The sequence below is a fragment of the Sceloporus undulatus genome, chromosome 2, assembly GCF_019175285.1.
Source record: "Sceloporus undulatus isolate JIND9_A2432 ecotype Alabama chromosome 2, SceUnd_v1.1, whole genome shotgun sequence".
NCBI classification, from domain to species: Eukaryota; Metazoa; Chordata; class Lepidosauria; order Squamata; family Phrynosomatidae; genus Sceloporus; species Sceloporus undulatus.
The window spans coordinates 43680165-43707837 of NC_056523.1; the positions used below are offsets into that span (position 1 = coordinate 43680165).

The following is a 27673-nucleotide window of genomic DNA, read 5'->3' on the forward strand; positions in this document are numbered from 1 at the left end:
AGTACATGCCTTACAGGGTCTCTTCATTTTATTTCCTGTTTATGTAGATTTATATATTTTAACTGTTATTAAGGATGATTGGAAAGGAACACAAGTGATGTGGTCTGCTAGATTGTTCAAAATTTCGCTGAAGAAAATGAAAGGATTTTTTTTGTATTCCTTCTAAGCATCCCATGAACTTTACTTCACATACAAAGGTGATAGCAGTTTCTTTTAGGCACCAGACTAAAACATTGCTTTTTATTAAACCTTTTGAGCTCTATTTTCATTTAAGTGTTCATGATATGGTTTTAACTAGTTTAGCCTTTTCTGCTTTTTAAACTTGGTTTTACTGTACAGTATTTAAATTATTTTATTGTTTCCCCCACCCCCAGAATTGTTTTAAATTATTTTTTTAATTGGATGCTGCCATGTGATCTCATGGTAGAAATATAAATATTTTAATAAATATATAAATAAAAAATAAATCTATGAAAGGAGAACAGGAGAATAGGCACTGTGAACAAATATACCTTAGCTTGGTTTATCCTTTGAATATATTAACATGATGTTCAGAGTGAATTAACAGTGGTCTCTTATTCGGTCCGGTCTGATCTTGGAAGTTAAGCAGGGTCAGCCTGTTTGGTACTTGGATGGGAGACCAATAATGAATGCCAGGTGCTGTGGGCTGTATTTCAGAGGAGGGAACTGGCAAAACTAGCTCTGAGTATTCCTTGCCTAAGACAACGCTGTGAAATTCATGCATGCAACTTGAAGGCACATACACATTTACTGTGAATTCCTGGCTAGTTGCAAACTAGCTTGGTCAGAGAAGTGGTGGTGGCTCAAAGAAATGTAATACTGTATAAGGCAAAGGTTGAGACTGAGTGCCAAATGCCATACAGTACCACATTCTTGACCCCATATAAAACAACAGACCAAAGAACAAAGGAGGAAAGAGTGAGAGAGAAGGGTTTGGATGGGAGAGGGAGAAGCTGGGCTGTGAAAATAGCGCAAAGCCAGGTAGTAACTTTTCCTGTTCTTGTGGTCCACCACACAGCCTGTTAGAAATGAAAGGAGAGTCTGGTGCTAGTTTCTTTTCAAGTTTAAAAAGAAATATTTTATTTCAGAAGGCACTGGGAGTGAAGAGTTTTTTGAGAGTAAATACATGCCATGTTGAGAACCTAGCAGTTGCATGTCCCTCTCAAATGTTGAATAATAGAAGTGATGTAAAAACTTGATGACTATAGGGAAACTTGGTAGCTTAGAAATGAAATAGAAAATCTTTATTGACTTGGATAAAGGGAAAGCTAACTAATCAGAAGCTAGCAGGAGAATAAGACCTATAAAAGAACCTGATTACTATGGTTGGGAAGTCAACTTATTAAAAATAGTAGAAAATGTGAGTAAGGGGAAATTATCTTAGAAAATATAGAATTGAGTAAATCAGAATCATAGAATCATATAGTTGGAAGAGACCACAAAGGCCATCCGGTCCAACGCCCCTGCTGTGCAGGAACTCACAATCAAAGCACCCCTGAGAGATGGCCACCCATCTGTTTAAAAACCTCCAAAGAAGGAGATTGCACCACACTCCGAGGCAGTTTGTTCCACTGTTGAACAGCTCTTACTGTCAAGAAGTTCCTCCCAATGTTTAGGTGGAATCTCTTTATCTGTAACTTACATCCATTGTTCTGCGTCCTATTCTCTGGAGCAGCAGAAAACAGGAATATCCGTGGGCGTAGGTGGTAAGTACCTCCGCATTGTCATGGACGGATCATTTCCTGGTCAAGACGGCACTGAGAGCCAATATCTGCCCCACTGGGGGTGGTGGGCCCATTCGAATTGTCCGCCCTCGAAGGCTAATGGAACCAATAGGATTCCAGAGAGCCTTAGAGGGTTTAATGGTTGGGAATGCCGGTGACCCTATTGATGCTCTGGTTGATACCTGGAACACCGATCTTACCAGGGCTATCGACACAATCGCCCCCAAGCGTCCTTGCCAATCCGCTTCAAATAGTAGGCTATGGTATACACCAAAGCTTGGGAGAATGAAGCGGTTCAGACAACGACTAGAGCATAGGTGGCCGAAGACTTGACTCCTATCTGACAGAACTCGCCATAGGAACTTGGTTTGTTCCTATCAGGAGGCAATTCATGCAGGAAAGAGAGCTTTCTCCTCTGCACGTATTGCGTCTGCAGAGTCCCGTCCAGCAGAGCTGTTTAAGGTGGTGAGGGAAATGACGCAGGTACCTCCTGCGCCAAATCCCTTGCTTAACCCGATGACGGCCTGCTGTGACGCGTTTAACAACTTCTTCACAGATAAAATCTCTCAGATAAGAGCCGACTTAGATGCCACTGTTGCAACAGAATCTATAGATGAGGTGTCCAGCGACTCCGTCAATGAAGTTATTCTGGATCAGCTCCAATCGGTGAGTACCAAGGACGTGGACAAGCTGCTTGATAAGGTGAGGAAAACAACCTGCCCTCTTGACCCTTGCCCATCATGGCTGGCCGTCCAGGAGGGGATGCATTGAGGAGATTCCTCACAGATATCATCAATGCATCCTTCAGGGAAGGGCATGTTCCATCTTGTCTGAAGGAAGCGGCTGTTAAGCCGCTTCTGAAAAAACCTTCCCTGGACCCCCTGGATATGAACAACTACAGGCCTGTTTCTTTGCTGCCATTTTTGGGCAAGGTAATCGAGAGGGCGGTTGCTCTTCAGCTCCAAGCTGTCTTGGATGAAACCGATTATCTAGACCCATTTCAAACCGGCTTCAGGACAGGCTTTGGGGTCGAGACTGCCATGGTTGCCTTGACTGACGATCTGCGTCTGAGCATCGACAGGGGTAGTGTGACCCAGTTGGTGCTGTTAGACCTCTCAGCGGCTTTCGATACGATAGATCACAGCATCCTCCTGGACCGCTTGGGGGGATTAGGTATCGGAGGCACTGCATTGCAGTGGTTCCGGTCCTTCCTCTCGGGCAGGTCCCAGAGGGTGCTGCTCGGGGACAGTAGCTCCAGAAAGAGGGAGCTCCTTTGTGGGGTCCCTCAGGGAGCTATTTTGTCCCCAATGTTGTTTAACATCTATATGAAGCCGCTGGGTGAGATCATACGGAGTTATGGTGCTGGGTGCTATCAGTACGCTGATGATACCAAATCTATTTCTCCATGTCTCGTTCGTCGGCCTCGAATTCTAATGGCATCTCTTCTCTCAATGAATGTCTTCTGGCGGTAATGGGCTGGATGAGGAAAAACAGATTGAAGCTGAATCCAAACAAGATGGAGGTGCTCACGGTAGCGGCCCCGAAACCAAGAATTGGGTTGCAACCACCAATCCTGGATGGGATCACACTCTCCTCCAGTGACTGTGTTCGCAGTCTGGGGGTGCTCCTTGACTCGTCGCTCCTGATGACAAATCAGGTGAATGCGACAGTCAGGAGCGCCTGTTATCAGCTTCGGCTGATACGCTAGCTGCGCCCTTTTCTGGAAGTAAGGGATCTGAACACTGTTGTGCACGCGCTGGTAACCTCACGCCTTGACTTCTGTAATGCGCTCTACATGGGGCTACCCTTGTGCCTGGTTCGGAAACTACAGCTGGTTCAAAACATGGCAGCCAGGCTTGTGTCAGGAACATCTAGAAGGGACCACATCACTCCGGTTTTGAGGTCCCTCACTGGCTGCCTATAGGTTTCCGGGCCCAGTCCAAGGTGTTGGTTATTACCTTTAAAGCCCTAAATGGCTTGGATCCAAGCTATCTCAGAGACCGCCTCTTCCCATACAATCCTCCCTGCGCCCTTTGGTCCTCTGGGAGGAACTTGTTGCAGCCTCAAAAATCGAGGCTTGCGGCGACCTTCCGGAGGGCTTTTTCTGCTGTCGCCCCCAGGCTCTGGAACGACCTGCCGGACAAGATCCGTCAATTAACATCTTTGGACAGCTTAAAAAAGGCTGTCAAGACGGATCTCTTCAGGTAGGCCTTCCCAGACTAAAATATCCCGGCCTCAGGATCTCCCCCCTCCTCAGTAATGTCTCCAAAGCCCCCTTTTCTTTTCTTTAGAACTGAAGTTGCAGTGGTTTATCGGTTGGTATTATTTTGTTTAATTTATTGTTATTCTAACTAGTTATTGTGGTTTTAATTTAGATATGCAGTTTAATAACTGTTTAAGGGGGGAGGGAAATATATTGTTTTTATGCTGTATGTTATTTTAATGTTGTAAACCGCCCGGATTGGTTTGCCACAGGGCGGTATATATATACATTTTATTATTATTATTATTATTATTATTATTAAAACAAGCTTGCCCCATCATCAATAGGACACCTTCGAATACTTTAAAAGGGCTATCCTATCACTTCTTAACCTTCTCTTCTCCAGGCAAAACATATCCAACTCCCTAAATCTCCCCTCATAAAGAATGGTTTCCAGACCCTTCACCATTTTGGTTGCCGTCCTCTAGATACACTCCATCTTCTCAACATCTTTTTTTAATTATGTTGCCCAGAACTGTGCATAAATAGAATAGAATAGGAATAAAGTGGAGAAATAGATAAATGATTTGTATAACAATAAATTAAATAAGAAACGAGAATAACTATATCTGAGCCAGTATTGACAAGAAGGAGGTTGGAATGAACGTTTAACTATTTCTAGAAGACGATACGAGAAAATTACAAGGGAGGCTAAGAGTAGGTAGGGCAAAAGTTAGTAAGAATGGCAAATTGAATGAAGATAGTATTTTTTTTAAAAAAAAGTTTCCATACAGCAGGATGTCAAAATATTCTTTGTTGTTATTGTTGAGACTTTCCTAGATGCAAAAGATCATTCTGATTGACAGATGGTTGGAAGATGGTGAGGAAGTTGTTGTCGTTATTTATTTGTTCTTTTACCTTTTACATATCCCCTTTAATATCTGATTAGAAAAATAGCATGTAAATTGGAAAAAGAAATGCTGAAAATGTGGGACACAATTAAAACTGTAATCTTGCTGACTAACAGTACTTTAAGTCACACAAAAGTCATAGTTGGGCTCCAGGTGTACTTTTCTGGTTATGTTGCCTTGAGAATGCAGTGTTCTATTTTGAGGTTCACCTAAATTGCAGAAAATGAAGTGGATTTTGGATGTTTTGTACATTCAAGTTCAGGCAAAAAGAAATGCCCATTGAAAGCCTGAGATAGCTTTAATGGCTGAATACGTTTGAATATATAGCTGTTATGATGTTGAAAAGAATGCATGATGGGTGAAATGAGGAATCCAATACAATATTTATTTATTCTCATTTTGAGCAAAATGTACAATATGTCACAGATAAAATAGAGAAAAGAATTAGTTAGATTTAGGGTGTTTGAAGGAGAGTGAATCCTTGCAATGCTTCTTATTCAGAGAAAATAGGATGTCTCTTGAACCATTTCTAACACTGAAAACATAAATTATCATCTGATTGAAAGCAGTAATCCAGACAAACTACTCTAGAAATAGCTTGGCATCCTTCAAGACTGACTAAGAGTCAGCTACCCCTTTATGCACGATCTGGCATTAGTTTGCATTTGGGTCCACAAATGGACCTGATTCTTGATAGTAGTTCCATGTCCTTAAACAGTAATATGAAAAGCATCCCTTAGTTGATGGTGTATTGCTTTGATGGTATCACAGTTGTTGCTGCTGCTAGTACAGCTACAGGTGATAATCCATTTCTTAGTGTTTCTGTGTTGTGCAATTGAGCTGGAGTTTCCTTATGTTATCTTATGTTTCCTTATGTTTGACTGTGCATGCTGTCTTAGTATGTGTTAGATGTTCTTATATAGATCTGATTTTGTTGTAACTGAAATGATGTGGCATGGTTTTAGGAGGTTTTAATGTTCCTTAGTCATGTTCAAAACAAAAATGAAATGCTGCAAACATTACTAAACATCACTTGCAAACACTGGTTTGGCAATACTAAGAAGCAATGTTGGAATCCGTACCATTTATTTATAAAAGAGGAAGGACCTGTTATGCAATAGGTAAGCATTTCTGTTCTCAGCCACACCAGTGGCACCACGGATACCTCAAATGCATTTTCTTCCATTATTTTGGGCTGGAGGTATTAAATGGAGCTCAGATTCTGTCACAGTCAATTAAGAAAATGAAATTCTCTCATATAGGATGAAATATTTAACAGCTGCCTTGCAATGCTGATATATGCCAGTATTCCCAGACCACGCTTTACAGGTGGTAGGGGCCATGTCAGTCAGCAGCCTGTCTGTGTTATCAGGAGTATTTTTTGAAAATATTCTTTACATACACACAATACATGCATACTTGGAGACCTGTGTACTGTATTGAAATTAGAACTGTGTTGTCACTGTTTTTTAAAAAGTCATTCTTTATCTCCTTGTCTTGGCCATCAGTTTAAAAGAAAGATTAATGACTAATACATTTTCTTTTTTAATTCTTTTGCTCTTAAATAGCTGCCACAGTCACCAGAAATGGAAAGCTCTATGGAGGTGTGTCACTCCCTCACCTATATTTGTAATATGTGCAAATATTGGTGCTTTTGAAAGTAGCTGTGGTGTAATTGTTTGTCCATGTCTTTTCTAAAATTCCATTCGGATAAGCCAGTGATCTCTGTATGTGTTTTAAAATGAATAAATTTATCCTAAGTGACTGTGGAAAACAACAAGAAGAAAAAGTAGAAAAGGAAATAAAGTGGAAAAACAAATGGTAAAGGATTGTGTCTGTTAGGGAGCCCTGGTGGAGCAGTGGTTAAATGCCTGTACTGCAGCCATTCACAGCCACAAGGTTGTGAGTTCGATCCCAGGGCTCCATGGTCGGTGCAGCCTGCCATCCTTTCATAGGTCGCAAAAATGAGTACCCAGCTTGTTGTTAGTTACACATTGTAAACCGCTTAGAGAGTGCATAAGTGCACTGATAAGTGGTATAGAAATGTACTTGTTATTGATTCCAACAGATACAATATTTTTTATTCAACAAACTGAATATTTTTTAAAGACTGAGTTTTTTTTTAATGTAGCTTTCCCCCCTTAAAATGGAAACCCAGTTGTATAAATATAATTTTGGTTTAGTAAGATAAACTGTACCTGACTGTTCTTTTGAAACAGAGGGCTCTTTAGGTGTGCATTATTACTTTTATTCATATTTAGAACTTTTGAAAAGTCTCTAGAAACTGAACACATTGCCTGCTAGTCTTGTGGGTCATATACTCCTGCTATAAAAGGAAGTCAGAACCTTTTGAAGTACACATGGCGTATTTTCAAACAAGTTGCCTTGGTAACCTCAAGTACCTGAGTGTAGTAGGCAAAGTTCATGTCCAAATTTCAAATCCTGAATATTGTTGACTTTTGTACAATATACAAATTAACTTTTCAAATCTGAAATGCTAGGTCAGATTTCATACTGACACTTGATTTCTTTTGCTGGAATTTGTGCTATCTTAAACATCTCAGCAAGATGCCTAAGCTGAGACTGTTATACTTTGGATTTATCGTAAAAAGACACGAGTTCTTCAAAAAGACAGTAATGCTTGGGAAGGTAGAAAGCTGCAGGAAAAGAGGAAGACCTCACTGCAGTAGATAGACTCAGTCAGGAAAATCACAGCCCTGATTATGCAAAGACCTGAGCAGGGCTGTTGATGATAGGGTAACTTGGTGATCTGTAATTCATAGGGTCTTCGTAAGTCAGTCAACATGACAACAGTTAACAACAGTAAAACCATCTCAGCACTGTCTATATTACAGCTCTCCACCACAACTTTCATCATAACTCACTCTCTAAAATATACATTAGAGACCATACAAATGCCCCAAATCCAAGATAGCAGGTGCCACAAAAGCTCCCATAAACCTCAAGGAACTAATATAATATCTGATCATGCTGCTAGTTACTGTAGTAGTTTTGTGGAAGGTGGCAATATGCCATGATCCAGACAAACACATCCATGGCTTCTGGTATACACATTACTTCTCTTGATGCAGTTTCTTTCTCCTCTGCATAAACTTAACTTTATCCCCTACAGATTCCTTGCAGTGTCCCTTAAGCATTAATGTCTGCTTGAGGAGAATTGTCACCAATTTGTAAACACCTCCTTTCCTGATTTCCCTTTAAAGAGTTTTAGGTACAAATTTCCAAATTGCTTTTTAAATGGAGAAGGGGGGTTGGGAGCAGCTATTGCCAAGTAAAATTTCTGCTGTATTCAGATTTGCTTTCCTCTCTGGATTGCTAGTGACCTTTCCAGAAATTTTGAAGAAAGTATTAATTTGTTTTTATTAAACTAGATTTGAATTCCTATAGCTGCTCCAGATATAACCATCATTTAGTATTATGTGCATGAACTACAGTGAGCTTCAAGCCTGAAAGCTCCCTTTTCCTCACATTTTCTCCTTCTCTTTACATTCAAGTGGACAGGAGATCAAATATCTGCTTTCAATTTGAAAAGAACCAGAGTTCCCATTTTAAACTAATGAGGTTCAATACACATGAGACAACTCGGATTAGTTTGAAACTAGGTAGAAGATTCTGATTGCTTCTTTCTGAAGCACACTAGAGGAGAGGGTGTGTGGCAGTGCAAATGTGTGAGGCTCGCCAACATTTCTAAAACATTTGTTTCAAAATAATTTATTGCATAGGAAGATTATTGGTAGCACTTGAGCTTATTTAGAAAGATAGTTAACATGTGGGGCATAGGATTTCTGCTTCACTTTTCTTATGAAGACCTTCCCATGAAATGCCTTTTCTTCTTAAATCTTCCATATTTTGAAAGTCAGATTAGTAGTGAGTTGTGTCCAAAATAAGTTCACATTCCGCTGTGGTGTATGTGTGTGCCTGTGTGTGTAGTTGCATGGAGTCAACCAGTGACAGTTTTCCTTTTCTGCTCCCTCACTCATTAGGAGTAGATGGTGGTGTTTTGTATTCTCTGTGTAAAAAAGTAATTGGCAAGCCTGTGTGCCTCGTGTTACTTGATAGAAACTGTTAGAATTAGTGGAGTCAGAATTAGATGAATGTTGAACAGTTTTAATTAGAAGAACTAGATGAATGTTGAACAGTTTTAATTAGATGGCTTATTAGAGTAATATATTTCATCTTCTTACTGCTCTAAACCATACAGCTCATTGTAAAAGATAGTTATTGATGCTAAATTTATTTAGTGTCTCTTAAGTATCATACTTTAAAAAGGAATTTCTCCATACTCAACTAGGAGCTTGATCAAAGTCTACCAGAGAGGCAGCTTGAAGATCGCAAAAGGGTATGTATATTCAGTAGTGATATTCAGGTTTAATATGCTCGATACTAATTACATCTGGACTTTCATTGTTCCTCCTTCCCACTTCCCTTTTTTTAAAAAAGAAAATGGCTTAAGAAAGATGTACACATGGTAAAGAACTAGTTTAATCTTTTAAAATTCAAAGAAATATACCATGGGACAAAGATAAGAGAAATAGCAATGGAAGCACTCAGATAAGTCTTCTGAGCCATTTTGATATTATTATTATAGAAAAGCATCTGCATTCTTTTCCTCTTCTTTTTAATGACATTGGACGTCACAGCAGTGCCCCTGATTTCTTTTCGTGTGACATTATAGATATAGATAAAATTCTTGTAAGTATAGTATAGTGTATATATAGCTCTTTAGAGAAGATATCATTGTTACACACACACACACACACACACACACACACACACACACACACTGACCTATTTCATTTTCCTGGTTCTGTTATGATGCTTCCCTTTTATTTCTGCAGTCACCAGGACTGATGTCAATGCAGACAGCTGAACACAGGAAGGTGTTTCCTTCCATGTCACTTTACTTATGAACTGGGTTTCTTTGACTGCTATTGATCATCTCTGTGCTAACACATTCATATTTGTAATTGCAGTTTTCATTGCTGTTTTTCTAGTTTTCATTGCTGTTTTCTTAGTGGAACTTGTCTTGTAGGACACATTTTGTGATAAAAACACAACTCTTGAGAAACAGTTGAACGATGCTTAAAATATTTTTTCATCTGGTATTTTTGTGTGGACCAGTTGGATTTTTATATGCCTGCTGATGTGTTTGTGTAAGATTTGCTCTCCTTCCATGAGCTGTATGCAAAGTAGACCTAATATGCCTGATCTTTTTCTCTTAGCAGAGGGCATGAAGTTGTATGAATTAGGGTTATATCTGGAGTCGAAATTCAAAGAATACCTTGTAAGGGGAGAATACTTGTTGCCTCTACCACAGAATAATCTTCCTTGGCCAGGTCATTGCATGGAACTTATCCCCCGTGTTCACAAATTAGCAAGTATGAGACTAATGGAGAATATAATGGTCAAAAATACACTTCCAAATCACCTACTAGTTAGAGAAGGGAAGTGTAAATTCTGGAAGTAGCTACTCTGCTAAATAAGAGTGATAGGCGTTAAGTGCTCCTTGCAGTCAATGTGTGTTTATTTTCCATATTCCTTTTGTTTTGCTGTTACACTCAAATGAGATGAAATTGCTTCATGTTAACCTTGACAAGTGCAAAAAGCATCTGTTTTCCCTTCAAATAAAAACAAAACAAAACAGGAATATGAAAATGTATAAGCAAAAATTGTATTTTTAATTTGTGTAAAATTGTTGTTATTCTTTTTTCTCTGTCTTGCAAACTCTGCTTTTTTATACTTGTCTTCTCTCATGCATTCTCTAGTCACTTTATACCTATGAATCTAAATCCAGTTATTAGTTCCAGCTAGAGTGGATCTATTGAATCAGTGGAGCTCATTTAATTGTTGATTTGTTTTGTTCTGTTCCTTCAAGTTGTTTCTGGTTTATGATGACCCTATCACAGGATTTTCTGGGGCTGAGAGTGTGTGACTTACCCAAGGGGTAAGTCCCAGTGGGCCAAGCAGGGAACTGAATCCTGATCTCCAGAGTTGAGTTCACTGCTCAAAACATGCTGGCTCTCATGTTAATTAGTTACCTTCCCATTGATTCAGTGGATGTGTTTCTAGTCTGCAGTAACAACTGGAATTGTTCTGTAATATATGGGGGGAAATTTAACTGTCTCTATGTATGCCTTACTAAGGGCTGAGATCTGTTGGAAGGTTCTTAGAATCCTGATTGCTATTAACACTTATGTCATTCTAGTGCCAAGTAAAACACAACTTTTTACTAGATCCTTTGCCTTTGAAGACTAATTGATTTAATTCAAATCTATACAAGTGCATGGTGTTAAAATTGTCTGGAACTATTTTTAGCTGTTTTGTTCTAACCTGCCAGATTGTTTAATGCGTTTTCTCTTTATTTAAATTGCTCTTAATTTTACAAATTATTTTTAGGCTATTTAAATTGATTTTATTGTATTCCTCCCTTCACTGTAGGATGGGATATAAATATGTTAATGAATAAATAAATAAATATTCAGATGATGTCAAGTCTAAGGAAATATATTGTAAAGATTTCTCTTGTAGTTGACTGTGTAGAGTTTTCTTGGCAGACAAATAAGTGCCCATTAAATAACAGAAATGTTTTATAACATTGTAGGAGTTTTTAATTCCAGTGCACACTTCCTTGCAGGTGTAGAGTAAGAATGTTACCAGTATAAATTGGAAATTGGATAATTTCCTTTTCAGTTCCAGTGCGTTCTCCTCCCTTGGTTTTCCATTTACTTTCCAGTTTGGTTTCATTCATGAATTAAGAAGTAGTCACTTTGGTTTCTTGGTAAATTTAGTTTCCTAATTTAAAATGTTTCGTCGTGTAATATTAAAATGGGACAAAGCTGGAAATAGCTGAGGAGCTTTTAAGGTTGTTCAGCTTTATAGGAAGTTGATTAACAGTACACTATCTATGATCTTTTGGTTCCTGTGCTCACTATTACGTGAACAGAAATAGTTGTGTAGAGCAGAACTGAAACTGCCAGGAGTTGAACTGAAACTTGCCTAGATAAGGCAATTGGGGAGTGATAAGTAAGTGAAAGTCTTAATATTTCTCATCTATTGGCAATGGGCTTACTGGTGGTTGGTGAGAGAGGCTCTTCCCTTTTTCCAGGGATCAACAGTAGGAAGAAAGCATACTGAAGCAGAAACCACTGTTAGGGTTTGATCTTCAAATTATAGAAATGAATTGAAAAATGTTTATTATAACACCAGAAGATTCTCAAATAAACCTAAATAGCTTGTTTGAATCCTCTGCTCTTGAATTCCTATTCTGTACCCTAATCTCTTCAATGGGCTATAACCCGAATCTAGTGTGGTGTGATACTCCATAGAGTGCAAATCTGTATCAATTGCTCCAAAATTTCAGTCATTCTTGATGTTTAGTCATTCATGTTCATTTTGTTCCAAACACGACAACTTTTGGCTGTCTTGGGCAGCTGGTGCAAATTACATGGAACATGTCCTCCTGAAGGCATCAAGTGTACAATGTTACAACTACAGCCATCTTATTTCTACTGTTTGTTGATTGATAAATTATTGGCTGTTGCTACTATGATGGGAAGGAAAGTACTGGGATGGTTGAATCCATTTCCCCTTTGGTTTCATATTGTTTTTCACCATTTGATTAAACTATTTCATGGTGTTTAGGAAGTCAGTGATTATAGCATGGGAGAGCATGCTGTATGTGTGTCAGTGGCTAGCTGTATTTAGCAGTATAATAGACTTTAAACATGTAAATGTAACTGAAGTTGGGGATTAATTGAAGCAAGGGCAGCATTTTAAAATAAGTGATCATATTTGTAATATCTGGCCATGAAGCCTGACTATGTATCCACTTGTTTAATGATCATTAATTAGCAAGTATGAGACTAATGGGGAATATTACACTTTCAAATCACCTACTAGTTAGAGAAGGGGAGTGTAAATTCTGGAAGTAGCTACTCTGCTAAACAAGACTGATAGATGTTATGTGCTCCTTGCAGCCAATGTTTGTTTACCGTATTTTCCGGCATATAAGACGACTGGGCGTATAAGACGACCCCAACTTTTCCAGTTAAAAAATAGAGTTTGGGGTATACTCGCCGTATAAGACTACCCCTCTTCCAACGCAAACCAAATAAAAATTAAAAAACAAACAAACATAAGATTTGTTTTCAATATGGTAATTTTAATTCAAATGCTTATGACATGTGGGTACTTAGCAGGAAAACCTGTTGTATACAAAGCCTGCTTGGACTGGTCAGCTCTCCCTGTCTGCCCAGTGCTCCCTGTCTCCAAGATTTTTTTCTACCATACTTGTATAGTGCTGCCATTGCTGCTTTCATACGGTCACCACATACAGAGGGGATGCGGCCGCAGCCGTTTTTGAGCTCCCCCCACCATATGCGGCGACCGCAGATTCTCCAGTCCAGCTTGGAGGTTTCAGCACTCATCCTATAAGACAACACCCGGCGTATAAGACGACCCCCGACTTTTGAGAAGATTTTCCTGGGTTAAAAAGTAGTCTTATACGCCAGAAAATACAGTATTTTCCATATTCCTTTTGTTTTGCTGTTACACTCAAATTGCTTCTTGTTAAGGTCACATTGCCACTAAGTAGATATTAATATTGCTTGTAAATGAACACAATAATTATCTGAACCAAGGGAACTAAGTTTTTAATTTTATAAATGTATGACTGTTGTTCTCATAAACTTCTCACTCTTCTTCCCAGTCTTCATTATTATTGTTGGCCACTGTGGAATTAAAATGAAATAATGCTTACTATTTCTATCAAATTTTGCTACTGTTTGTCATTCATAACGTGTGTGTGTGTTTTAATATCTTTGAATTAAGGGTGAGGCACTGAGACAGGTTTTGGTCAACCGTTATTATGGCAATGTCAGAGGTGCAGGAAGAAGAGAGAGCCTTACCAGCTTTGGCAATGGCCCCTTATCTCCTGGAGGCCCCAGCAAAGCCGGCGGAGGAGGTAGGATGCGCAGCATGCCAATTAATAATGTGTCTGACTACCATGCTGAATGTTCTTTCTCTCTGAATAAGAAATTGGATAGTTTAGTACCTTTCTCAGCAGGGATTTTTTTTCTTCCACAATGTCACTCACACAATAGAATTAATTCTTTTCAAATGTTGGAAATGGATCTATTAATTAGTTTCTTCCTCCCTCCCTTCCTTTTTTTCTCATTTTACCTATGGCACATCTATTTTTACCATTTTCCAATTTATCCTGGAAATTTATAACTGTCTCTTGATTGGTTTTTACAATTGCTATTATAAGAGATAACTACCAAGTTCGGTTCGACAAGATATCAGTTATTAAAAAGTGATTTTTTAAAAAAGTGTTAACATGCATGTATTTAAACAAAATCAAGCCTCTGACTACTATGTTTAATGCACAGAAATTCTGGATAAACCTAGAGAAAGCTGAGAAACTGATGGATAGGTAGCAGAAAATATCATACAAATATTCTCTCTCTTACAAATATCATATAAATCTTCTCTCTCTTACATTTCCTGTTCTCTTTTATTGGTCATGTAACTCCCCATTCCTTCCTCAACTGGCTGTCATCGCTGGATTCACCAGTAGATTTTTCTGATTTCAAGAGTATTTCATATCTCCAAAATATGACCATGGACATTCTTCTCAGTTTTTTTTTCTTCATGTGTTTTCTGTTGTTAGAAAAGGAGAGATTAGCATGGTTGCTTTTAATAGTGTAGCACTCTTTCCAAAAACCAGTATTATTTAGCTATTGGTTCTTGAGTCCTTGTTTCGGAGTCTCTGAAATACTTGAACGGTAGGACTGGGAGCATGCAAGTTAGGTAACATCCAGTTGCCAGCTGTTGGGGAAGTGATTGAAGATGCAGTGATCTAATAAGAAGTAGGATGTTTAAGAAGGACCACAGATATCTGGTAAAGCATAAGCTTTTATTCACAAGGAGATCCAATGTATAATCCTGTCTAATTAAAGGAATCCAATAGGAGATGTTGGAAAAGTCCTTTCCCTTGAAATTGTGATAATCATGGCTTAATCAAACTAGGGAGGCCTCGGCCAGACTGTGATAGCAATCTGACCCTGATATATAAAGAAAGATTGCAGAGGAAGATGCGATCGAAACACACTTATGTTTTATTTATGCTGCTCTGGGGATCCTTCAGGACTGAAAGACAGAATAGAAATTAAAATGAATAAACCTGTTGTTTGTTTCATAACAATTCTACCAGCCTTCTGTACAATAATCAAAGGTTTACTTTTTAGAAAGGCTTTGGGGCCTTTTAAAACTCTTTTCAAAGTGGTTAATACTGCTGTAGCTAATTTTTGAATTAAAGTATAGTGTTCCTGAGTGTGCATGCACATGTGTATGTACTGTTTGCTATGATCAGCAAATTCTATTTTTATTGTCAAGCTACTTTCTAAAAATTGTTATATTTTTATTTATGGTGTTAGGAATCTAGAACTCATTGAGGAACAGGTGAAGTAATCAATGTTTTAAATAAATAAATGATTGCTAGTGACAGCATAATCTCCTTGAGTAATGAAGAGAAGAACATTTTTTCTGGCATTTGAATAGTTAATAAAACTGTGAATGGTGGGAACATGTGGAGCATAAGAAACTTTTTCACTCTTTGTGATTAACTGTTTTTGTAGGAGGTGGGTCTGGCTCCAGCACAGCAAATCGTGGTGAAATGAGTTTGGCAGAAGTCCAGTGTCACCTGGATAAGGAAGGAGCATCCAATCTGGTGATAGATCTCATCATGAATGCTACCAGTGACAGGGTTTTTCATGAAAGCATCCTGTTGGCTATTGCTCTCCTGGAAGGTGGTAATACTATTATACAGGTATGACAAGATTAAAATATATTTGCTGCTATTGAATGGAGGGTATTATTTCCTCTTACAGCATCCACAAACAGAGAGTTGTTTATACTAGGAGGAGTTTGGGAATATTGTCAGTGGAGCTGGGGAAATAACCATTCTTCCCAAGTATGGCAGAAGTCTGAGCTACATGTACTTTGCAACTAGTGATATAAAGAATTCTCATCAAAATTTGATAAACAGACAAAATATCTATTATTCAAAGATTTTGTAAGCCTTCCTAAAGAGGAGAAATTATCAACCAGTAAGAATTTTGGTTTTTAATCATTTCCAAATGAAGTGAAGGGGTGGAACCTTTCAGCTGACAATTCGATGGCCCGGATTTGCATATTTTACGTAAGCAAAGATACCATTTATATTGGGGTTTACCAGAAGCTATTTCCTTTGTTAGGGTGATGTTCTCCCCCACCATTACCCACAGCTTTGCTTTGAAAAACAAAGGAGAACAAAAGGAGATAGCATTTTGTGTGTAGGTGGTGGTGGATACCTTCAGACCTTCTCTCCTTTCTCGCCATGCTCTCCCATTCAAATTCTCACAGAAGAGAAGGAGGGGTTGTAGGTGAAATCCTAGCATTGGAGGGGATTCCCAAGGGTCATCTCATCCAATCCCCTTCTACCATGAAGGAATACCTAGAATTCTAGGATTGGACTTGGAGGCTGAAAGCATGTGACTTGCCCAAGGTCACCTTGTGAATTTCTATGGTGCAGTGGGAGGCTCGAGTTCTAATCCCAGTTCAGCCATGGAAATCCACAGGGTGACCTTGGGTAAGTCATACTCTCTCAGACTCAGGGACATTCTGAACTCTCCTTGCCAAAAGGGGGGAAAACATGAGAGATTTGCCTTAGGATCACCATGAGAGAGTGAGTGTGCAGCGGTAGGTTTCTCATGTCCTGCCTCTGGGGCTGAGAATTCTAGGTATTCCTTCATGGTAGAAGAGGATTGGACTAGATGACCTTTGGGATCCCTTCCAATGCTAGAATTTCTCCATAGCAGAATTCCTGATTGGCAGAAGAGCATTGCCATTTGCCACCCATCCCTCCCCTTTCTTCTCTTCTGTGAGGGTCACACTCTCTCAGTCTCAGGGACAGCCCATGGCAAAACTTCTCTTTATGTCCAGAAAACCCTGCCATAGGTTTACGTTAGGATCATATCGTCCACTGCCATCCTGATGTTAAACAGGACTACATGTCCTCTAGAACCCTATGTATTCCTTTGTATTCCTACGTATTCCTTCATAGCAGAAAGGGGTTGAACTGGATGGTCTTTGAGGGTCCACCCAACTCTACCATTTTTTGTTGGGGCTGCAACCAAAGTTTATTTGTTGAGATTGGTGGTGGGATTTTTGTGTGTGCCTTCAAGCTTTTTCAAGCAGAGGAATGTTCTTCAATCCTCTGCCAAACTTCTTTTTGACATGCTAATTGAGTCTGAAATGCAAATTAAATTAGCACCAACACACATAATTAGTGTAAATGTTCGCCTTGTCCTTTGGGAAATCTGTGAAAAATACTTTTCTTCCAGCTGACATCTGACCTTTTGAAAGTGAGACTTTTGAAATGAATGTTGTTGTTTTTTAAATCGCATCTAGTTCTCTATGGATGAGAAGAAAAAAATTGGTTTGTCACAAAGCTATTTGCAACTGGGTGATGAAAAAAATTTCCTCAGGATTTTATTACATGAGTCTTGTTCTTGATGCAATTGCATTATTTAAAGTAAAACATCCCAGTTTTGGAGCTTCTATTATCACATGCCTCTTCAAAATTGTGATTGGGGCTTTTTGTGCCATCAGCGGCCCCACTCCCTCTTACGCATTTCCCCTTAACCCCGTCTTTCTGCCTTATGCTCTATCAGCTTTTATTTATTTTTATTTGGAACACAATTCTGGAGTTATGGGACTGCAATTTAGGAAGAAAAAGAAGATAGGAAAATGAAAAAAGTGGGTAAAAAAGAAAATAAGTTGTTTGAGAATAGCAAGGGAGAGGGAGAAAGGATGAGACTGACACCATGTGACTGCCCAATATCAGGCGCAGTCTATTAGCAATAGCATTTAGCATTTACATTTCTATATTGCTTCATAGTGAATTCAGTATTATCACGCAGGAGGCTTACCGTTGGTAAAATGTCAGTAAAACTTTCCAAAAGCGTGAAGATGTGATAGCCAGTTGCGCTTGTAAATTGTCATTGAGGCATCCCCTCGCCTCTCCCATCATTAAAGTGTTTGCGGAGCAGCCATTTCTTCAATAACGGGAAATTCTGAGCCGAGGTTGAAGCTGCTTTTCTGGTTCTACAGTACTGCTAGGATAGACTAGCAGTACTAGGATAAAGCACATTTCTCTGTGGCTGCCAACATTTGAAAGTATATAGGTGCATCACTGTGCTACAATCCTTTTCCATTTGCTGTACTTACCTTATTAGATTTTGGTTTGAACATCTGACATTTTGGATGTTATTAATCCATCTCGTTATATCTTGATAAGTCACGCTCTGTTCCCATCACTGCACCTCAAATTTAGAGAATCCACATACAGGACTAGAAATGATATTCAGAAAGCTGTAATTTATTTTTGAAAATATTCATGTCGGTCTTACCAATGAGATACATTGTAGTCATTTATTTTTCTTGAACACTAGATGGTTCTTATTTGTAAGTAAGGCATATAGAAAAGATGCTGTACCTGCAGTCAGACACCGGGGCCCACCTACGTGTGTTTTATCTGTGAAGTCGATATACTGTTTATTTAAACTTTTCAGATGGTCTCTAACAAAATGTAAGTCCTTGACAAGCACCGTACAGGCAGGCAGGCTATTAAAAACAAGGTCATGCTACTTTTTTTCCCCTTTTCTTCCTTTTTTTTTTGGTAAGCACAGGAATCAACAAAGATGTTATATAACTTCTATTTATATCCTACTTGCTCACTAGCTGCAGGCATACAAGAGAAACTGAGGAGGGAATTTAATGAGCTCTCCTGGCTTGCTCACCTTCCTAAGCTGCTAGAGACAGCTTGAGCTTTTCTGTTGGCTTTTTTGTTAAGTGCGTCACCAAATGAAACTGGTGCCTGGTGGGTGGTGTGGGTAGACGGACTGACTTGTTGCTATGGTTTTCTATAATTCTCCATTCCCTTTCTCAATCTTCCTCCAAAAAAGTTAAAAAATTGGTGGGTTCCTCACTTCCAGGAACTTGTAAAACATCCTTGTTTCTCACACCTACGTGCAACTCCCTCCTTCAGGAAGGAAGTAGGATGTGTGCTCTGTCCTATATTGATGCTGTTGTGTGCTTAAAAAACTTGCTGTACTTGTGTAGGTCTGTGTTTGTGTGCAGCTGTGTTAAATGTATGAACAAAATGATTGCATTGTTTTTAAAAAATGTGTTTGAATTGTAGCCCCGCTTCTCCTGCATAGCCAGAACCATCTGCTTATTCTCTGAAATGTTTAATTGCTGTGACAGAAGCAGGACTAGTGATACTACTTGAAATTTGTGCACACTTGTCATCTTGCAATCCCAAGATATTATTGTCCTTTCCTTTCCTTCACTCCTATATGATTGGCTTTCTGCTTAAATTGGAGGCAATCAGGACTTTGGATGTGGTGATTGAAGAAACTCATCTAATGAAAGACCTCAGGAATCAAATGTCACAGATGGACCATCAGACATCCCTTTATTGCTTGCAGAGCAAGGCAGCTAGTAGCTCTAGTCTATCCTTGAGTAGTTCCGTCCCTTGGAAGAAGTTTGCTTAATCAGGTTTCTTGGTGAAATGCCATGCATCCAGTTCTGAGGATTGGCCTTTTGGGCAGCATCAGTGATATAAAACTAACGTGTGTGTTTGAATTATATTAGGACTACAGCCTCTAACTACGTGATACATCCATGGCTCCTTCTATTTTAAAGCCAGATTGGAAGGTCTTGTTAACCCTTACAGGCATAAAGCAGATATCCGATAAAGAGCTTCCTTTAGACTATAAAAGATACTTTGCGCCAAACCATTTAACACGTAAAATGTGGAATGCAGCAGTGTTAAAGTGCATCTTAAGCTAATGCTTCAGGAGAAGAGAACAGATTCTCTTGTGTGCATCTCAATTCTGTTCATGCAGAGTTTGAAAAAAGGGCCATTTGATCTACAAATCTGCAGAGTTTGGAAACAGTACCTTTTGGACTACAGTTCTCAGAATCCGCCAGTCAGAATGGCCACTGGTCATTATGCCTGTGAAATTCTGTAACTTAATCCAAATAAGTAAAATTCCAAAGCCTGTATTCTTCTTCACTTTGCAGATCACATTCAGATATGGGACATTAAAAAAGAAGACTAGCATATATTGTGGAAATGCGGGAGAAGAATAACTCCTGGGAAAAGAGTCTCTTGCTGAATGTGACCAAGTAATAATCATTTCCTGGACAGAGACCCTTTACCAAAACCAGCAATATTGCCAGCCCTTCATATATTCTAGAAACATATAGTGAATGTACATATGTGGTAGTGTGGTGTAGTGGTTTGAGACTTGGACTACGACTGCAGGCCATAATTCAGTTCTCTTCTTGGCCATGGAAGCTCATGGCCTTAGATGAGTCAAACAGTCTCTGCCCAGAAAACCCCATGATAGGTTCCCCTTAGGGTCACCATAAGTTGGAAATGACCTGAAGGCACACAACAACAACAAGGCTGTTCCTGCCCAGAGTCTGTGTATGCTTAAGTGTGACAATTTTCTCAGAATTTGTGTTCCATATACATAATTTTTTGTTTATTAAATTTATACTCTGTTTTCCATGGATAAGTCGACCCAGGTTTTTGGGTCAATTTTTGACTCAAATTTCTAGACTTATACATGAGTATATACAATAAAATGGGGGGGATTAAAGTTAAAATGTGTTAATAAGAAGAAACTGCTTACAGTAAACCACTCAATGCTCCCCCCAGTAGTGACCCATCTTAGACTCCAAAGGCCTGTATTAATAAAAAGGTCTTTGCCTGTCAGTGGAAGGATGAGGACAACCTAGCCTCTTTTTTAAGCAGACTGCTTCACAGTCTGGAAGGGTAGCACTGGAAAATGAATCCTGAATTTATTTGTGATTTGAAGAATAAGCATCCACGTAATCCTGACCAGATATGAGATCATGTTCTCATTACCTGGAGTTTGAAAAATCTGTCTAGAAAAATAGTATAAACTGATGTCACTAATTGGACAGATTGGTGCAGGAGGTGACAGGCTTTTTAGTAACATGGATAATAATAATAATAATAAATATTTATTTATATCCTGCCTCTTCCATTTTGAGGATTGAGGCTGGTAACAGCAGAGTTTATATAATATACAAAAATAAAAACAACAAGCCCCACAAGACTCCAGCCCAACCCTCCCTCCCAAGTATAAAATTAAACAATAAAACATGGTTAAAAATACATAACAATATAACAAAATTAATAAACAAACCACAAATAAGAAAAATAATAAAATGAGAAGGATTCAGTTGGTTCTGGACATTATCAATCGGGGAAGGCCTGCCAGAAGAGAAAGGTTTTTGTCATCTTTTTGTCGAGCGAGGATAATTGGCAAATCTCTTCCGGCAGGTCATTCCAAGTTTTTGGAGCGGTGACAGAGAAGGACCTCTGGGAGGTCACCACCAGTCTGGTCTTTCTAGATTATAAAAGGTTTTCCCCAGAGGATTGGAATGTATGGGAAGGATTGTATTGGAGGAGGCATTCCTTCAAGTAGACTGGACCCAGGCCATGTAGGGCTTTATAGGTGATAACGAACAAGGTGTACTGTGCCCGGAAGCTAATAGGAAGCTAATGTAATGATTTTAAAATAAGTGTAATATGGTCAAACATGGATTTTCCGCCAACCAATCTGGCTGCTATGTTTTGTATCAATTGGAGCTTCCGGACATGGCACAAATGTTGCCTCATGTAGAGTGCATTGCAGTAATCAAGGCAAGAGGTTACTAGAGCATGTACGGCCGTTTTTAGGTCCCGCTGCTCCAGGTAGGGCCGCAACTGGCGTATCAGCCGAAGCTGATAGCAGGCACTCCTGGCTGTCACATCAATCTGAGAAGACAGGTGAAGCGACGAATTCAGGAGCACCCCCAAGCTGCGGACACAGTCTTTCAGGGGAAGTGTGACCCCATCTACAACTGGAGAACTTATCTCCATACCCGGATTGGGATTACCTATCACGAGTACCTCCATTTTATTTGGATTCAGCTTAAGTTTATTTTCCCTCATCCAATCCATTACCGACTTCAGGCAGTCATTCAGGGGGGAGATGCCCTCCTTGGTCACTGAAACAGTCCAAGGCACAGAGAAATAAATTTGGGTGTCATCAGCGTACTGATAACACCCTGCCCCATGTCTCCGGATGATCTCACCCAACGGTTTCATGTAAATGTTAAACATCATGGGGGACAGAATGGCGCCCTGAGGGACGCCAGATGTCAGCTCTCTCATAGAGGAGCAGCTGTCCCCCAGCATCACCATCTGGAATCTGCCCGAGAGGTGGGAACGTAGCCACTGCAAAACGGAGCCAGCTATTCCCAACTCTCTCAGGCATTCCAGAAGGATACCATGGTCTATGGTATCGAAGGCCACTGAGATGTCCAAGAGCACCAACAGGGCCACGCTTCCGCTGTCGATGCACAGACAGAGATCATCGACCAAGTCGACCAGGGCAGTTTCCACTCCGTATCCTAACCTGAAGCCAGTTTGAAATGGATCTCTTCAAGAACTTTTCTGAATTGGAACATGCATAATGTTACGCTGATCTAATTGTTGTCATGTGCCTTCTAGTTCTTTCCAACTTATGGTGACTCTCTTCTTGGCATAATTTGTTCAGAGAGGATTTGCTACTGCCTTCTTCTGATGTTGCGAAAGTGCGACTTCAGGTCACCGAATGGCTTTCTATGGTGAAGCAACGATTCGAACCCTGGTCTCTAGAGTTCCAGTCCAACACCCACATCACTACACCATGCTCAAAGTAGTGGATTCACAGAGTGGATTTTTACTCTGTGGGACAAAGACCGGAAAGTACTGTCTGCAACATTGCCCAAAACCTAGAATCCATATGTTTAAAAAGTGCTAATAAATGGTTTCTCAAATCAGAGTGCTGTTCTTTTTATCATGCCATGGGAATAGATGTTGCTCTACCCTACCTAAAAATTTGGCTGTGGTTTTGCAACATGAGCTTCCAACAAACAGAGCCTGTGTGATGGTGGGGGTGTCATTATGAAGTCGGAGCAGAAGCCAAACCACTTGATTCAAATATTCATGTTTCCTGTTTTCTTGGTTAGCAGTATAAATAAATAGCTGCAACTGCAGGGCAGGCCTAGTTAACAGCTAACAGAGATTAATATGTTTCCAATAGGTATGACAGACATGCACAACCAAAGATCTGAGCAAAACCTGATACATCAGCCTTAAGCCACTTGAAGCCAAAACCTGATACACTTGCCTCAAGCCACCATTAATTAATTAGTTCATTGCATCTGAGGCTTTACCCCCACCCCCTTTGGTTTTAATACCTCTAGCAGGTCAGTACATTTTAGCAGTTAAGTAAACTTCATGGGGTCACCAAAAGTTGACAGGCAACTTGAAAGCATATACACACCCGTACAAATTTGTTGACCATATGAGATTCAGTCCTCAAAGGTTGTCGAGAATGAAGACATCAATCAACAGGGTACACAATCTGCTCTTCAATACTGCTAGAAAACAACAGAGCTTGGAAAGTTATCTTTTAAAAGTAATTCATTTCATAATTGGTGGTACATACATGTACATGCACACACACACACATCTGTGCAACAGCAAAATCACAATGACTTGTTACACTGCTCATTAAACTTCTTTATTTTTACATAGCCTTTTCATTCCATTTTCTTTCTTTTTCAGGTAAGAAAATAGTTTACATTTTTTAAAAAATCTCAACATGCTTCAAGAAAGCAGCACAAAAAAGGAAACCATCATTCATTGTGTGTGTATGTGCAAGTCGCCTGTTGACTTATGGCGACCCCATGAATTTCATAGAGTTTTCTTAAGCAAGGAATATTAAGAGGTACTTTTGTGAGTTCCTTCCTCTGAAATATAGCCTATAGCACCTGGTGTTCATTGACAGTCCCCCATCCAAGTACTAACCAGGGCTTGACCCTATTTAGTTTCCGAGATCAGATGGGATCTAGTACCCTTAGACTTATTCATTATGCAGGAGGAAAAAATAGAAACATTATCAGTTGTTACTTTTTTAAAGGAATTCCCTTTAATTGGAAGACCAATTTTGGAGAAGTGCTGCTTTTGGCATTACAAATTTGATGAAGCAGCAGGAATAGTTCTTGCAACGGTATGTTACTGAGGAGATTTGCTTTGGTGCATGTGCTCTAGTATGGTCCTAGTTAAGAAACTACACCAGATTCATAAATGCATTGTTGCTGAACTACCTGGATGGTACTGATTCCTGTGGAGAAACTGCCACAGATACAGTGTGTAAGCACAGAGCAAAGCATACCTTGTGTTCTTTTCACTTCCCTGCCCCCTTAGTGTGAGAAATATGTGAACATCAGCTTTTTTTAACTCCTTAGAGTGCCGTGTTTATTCATATCCCCAGCATTTGTGAAATGTGTCTTGTGACCTCTGTGCATCATGTGATGGTTCTTGTTTCATGGCAAATGATTTGGTCTTGAAACAAAATACCATCTGATTTATCAGACTTTTCTCCAAAAACAGAAAACTGATCCAATGGCAGCAGATTTTGCCATATGTCTGGCATTAACTCTCTCTGCAAAGTGTTGCCCCTTTCCCAATTGGCATATGGATTGGTACAGTTTTCTTTCAAACAGCTCCTTTCTTTAAAAGCAAGGAAGAAGAAGCCAAGTCAGGAGAGAGTCATTTGGAACTAGAAACACAAGATGTGGAGCAGAGGAATGGCTGGGGAGCGGGGATTAAAATAGAAGGGAAGTTGTACAAGAGTGACTTTGCAGTGTTGAGTCATGTCAGGACCTTGTTAATGAGGGAGAGGAAGGAGAGATGGGAGCAACGTAAGTGTAAGTGACTGTCGGGTGATGTGGGGCAGCAGCTGGACTCATTACGTGACCCAAGGTAAAAGTTTAGAAAGAAATTTCAGGATGTTGGAATTGGAGAAGGGCATGGGTGAACACAGCATCTGTGGCTAAGGTACTGCTTTAATTAGAAAGGGTTCCCCAGGCTTTTGCTTTTCTTGGTTTTTTGCGAGACAGATTTTGTAATGCCTCTCTGTTGTGACTGATGGCAGGAAAATGCATTTACAGTGTGACTGCAGATCTTGTCAATAATGGGAAATATTTATATTCCTCACATAATATAGGAATAGGATACTTTCTCCCGAGAAGGCTTGAGAGCTGTGTTATTTTTCATCTGATGTAAGGCAGCTGTTGCAGTTATTAGATGAGGCTATCACTTGATCTGAGCATCTCTTCTTCTCCTTCTTCTTCTCCTCCTCCTCAGCCATATTTAACAAAGCAGATACATCAGAAGAAACAAAGAAGATTCTGCTCTTAGAATCTGCTGTTCCCTATAGCTATCTATTCTGGCACTATACCCACATACTGAACTTTACGTTGTATGCTCTGTGTGTCTGTTGTCTCCTGTGTTTTCTTTAACATTGGTCAAATGTCTGTCTGTCTGAAAAGCCTGTATTAGTAGCATTTTTAGGTGCTGTGACTGATTTGAAGTGAGATGTCTGTTGCATGTCTTCCGTCATATTTGTAATGGATACTTTTTGTCTCAATCACCCTTAAATTGCCTCTGAAGAGAATTTTCTGAACTAAAGGGAATCCTTATCTTCTTAGTTCCATTGCTTTTGGTTTCTGTTTCAAACCGCATTTACTTGTTGGTGCCTAGAAGTAATAATAATAAAAATAAAATAATAAAAAATAAAAGTTTTATTTATATCCCGCTTTTTGTGAAAACAATCAAAGCGGCATACAACATTTAAAATCATACAAACATATACACCATATCCCTCCTGTAAAAAAAAATTAAACAATCAGAATTAAAATTACTTAAAAACATTGAATCTAATAACAGTGGGCAGAATCATAACATATATGGGAGAGATCATTGTGTGGCCGAGTACTTTAATCTGGAAAGGCCTGCCGGAAGAGATCCATCTGGACAGCTTTCTTGAAGCTCTCTAGGTTGGTAATTTGACACAGACACAGACACAGACACACACACACACACACACACACACACACACGTTCTCTTAAAATGCATTGTAAACAAATCAATATTGGTATGTCTAGTTGTTTTAGGCAGAGCTTCATAGAGCTGCCAGATATAGGCAGAATATCTTACAAAATGTACTTGGTGTGGGAGGGAGTGAAATCTATAGAGTAAATAAAAATTTGCCAGTGGGAAATGATGCACTACAATTTTCAAAGGTATGTGAACTAAAAGTGGGGCTTTCCTTAACCAATCGAAGGAGATCTTCTTGGAGTAAGTATTGTTTTGACATATGTGATACTTGAATGAGTTTGTGGTCATGCTGCATGTAAGAATATAAACGTATCACTGTCCTGAGTTGATGTTTTGTGGTTGAATATTTATTCCATTATATCATTAAAAATAATGTCACTTAGTCATTCTGAGGCATTTTTCACAATGCATTTTCTTAAATACAGAAAAAAGGTTGTGACCAATACAGATCTTCAACAGGATTATTCTTGTTCACTGCATGTGATACAAATGATCTTCTGGTATAGGATGGTCTTCTCTACACCCAACCATACTCTTACTTTCAGGTAGCTACTACTGAGTAAGAGGAAAGAATGAGTATTGACTGTCCTCTTCAATCCAGCAAGGGCTACAGATGGCCTCTCATTAGTTTCCTACAATATCATTGCCTCTATTTGTCAAAAGATGTTGCAGTATATGACCTCAAATGAATAGGGGTAGAACATGGAAGTAAGCTACATAGCAAGAAGGACTTGGTAGTTGGGCTTGGTAGTTGAGTTTCCATTCCAACTTATCTGAAGGACTATATCTTATGAGACTGTCCAACCTTTAAGATCTTTTAGGAAGTCATGTGTCTCAGTGCCATCTTTTCACAGGTATATTTGGTGGAAACATGAGGGCCTTGTAGGGTAGGTTGGCTCCTTCCTTGCTTTCCTTTTGTCATTAGGTGAAAACCTTTCTATTCTATTTCTGGGAACTGATTGTTTTAAAAGAAAAGGGCTTTTTATGGTGTTGTATTACTTTTATTCTTTGAAGTAATATTTTAAATTGTTTTCATTTTGTTATACAAAGGGAGCTTTTGAGACTAAGAGAAAGAGGTTGTAGCATAAGCTTTCATAGACTTAAGCCTGCTTCATCAAATTAAATTTTAACTTTGTTAGTACAATACTTTTTATATGTTTTTAACTATATGGTGTTTTTTTAATGTGCTCCAATGTGGGCGCATATGTGGACAGGAAAAGAGTATACTGCTGTGAGCTCATTGGAAGAATGAAGGGATAGGAAGATGTTAAGCTTAGTAAGAAACTACCTTCTTTATCCTATGTTGGTGCAAAGTCAGTCATATGAGTGTAAAAGCTGACTTTCTCAGTGTCCACCCCATGTGTCCACATACTGTAAAATGATGGTTGTAGAAGGGGCTAATTAGGCATACCAGTAGACTGTTTTTCTCATGATCCTGTGAGCTCATGGTGGCATATACTGTTCTCCTCCTCCACACTTTGTCCTCATAGTAATCCTATGAGGTAGGTTGGGTTATGAGAGAGTGACTAGCCCAAGGTCACTCCAGCAGGTTTCATTGGCCTAGTGTGGAACCTTTACCCAGATCTTCCAAATTCTAGTCCAACACTCTAACCATGCTTGGCTGAGCTCTCATACAGTATCTGTGTCATCGCTTCTTGACTTATTGCTCATCCACAAAGTAAGAAGTGGTGCTGCCATCCATCCTTTTATTTATACA

At 39.3% G+C, this 27673-nt stretch overlaps 2 protein-coding genes across 6 annotated transcripts in view; one reads left to right on the forward strand and one right to left on the reverse strand.

Moving 5' to 3' along the window:
- Window positions 1-27673, reverse strand: part of SUMF1 (sulfatase modifying factor 1) — an 891645-nt gene that overhangs the window by 325352 nt on the left and 538620 nt on the right. The window lies entirely within an intron of this gene.
- ITPR1 (inositol 1,4,5-trisphosphate receptor type 1) overlaps window positions 1-27673 on the forward strand; it is a 276298-nt gene that overhangs the window by 186972 nt on the left and 61653 nt on the right. For 3 of the 5 annotated variants that reach the window (XM_042448619.1, XM_042448620.1, XM_042448621.1), the window contains 4 exons: window positions 6428-6463; window positions 9172-9219; window positions 13710-13842; window positions 15518-15708. In XM_042448619.1, the coding sequence (XP_042304553.1) occupies window positions 6428-6463; window positions 9172-9219; window positions 13710-13842; window positions 15518-15708 (408 nt within the window). The remainder of the gene's footprint in view (window positions 1-6427; window positions 6464-9171; window positions 9220-13709; window positions 13843-15517; window positions 15709-27673) is intronic. The other 2 variants (XM_042448622.1, XM_042448623.1) reach the window with 1 other exon arrangement.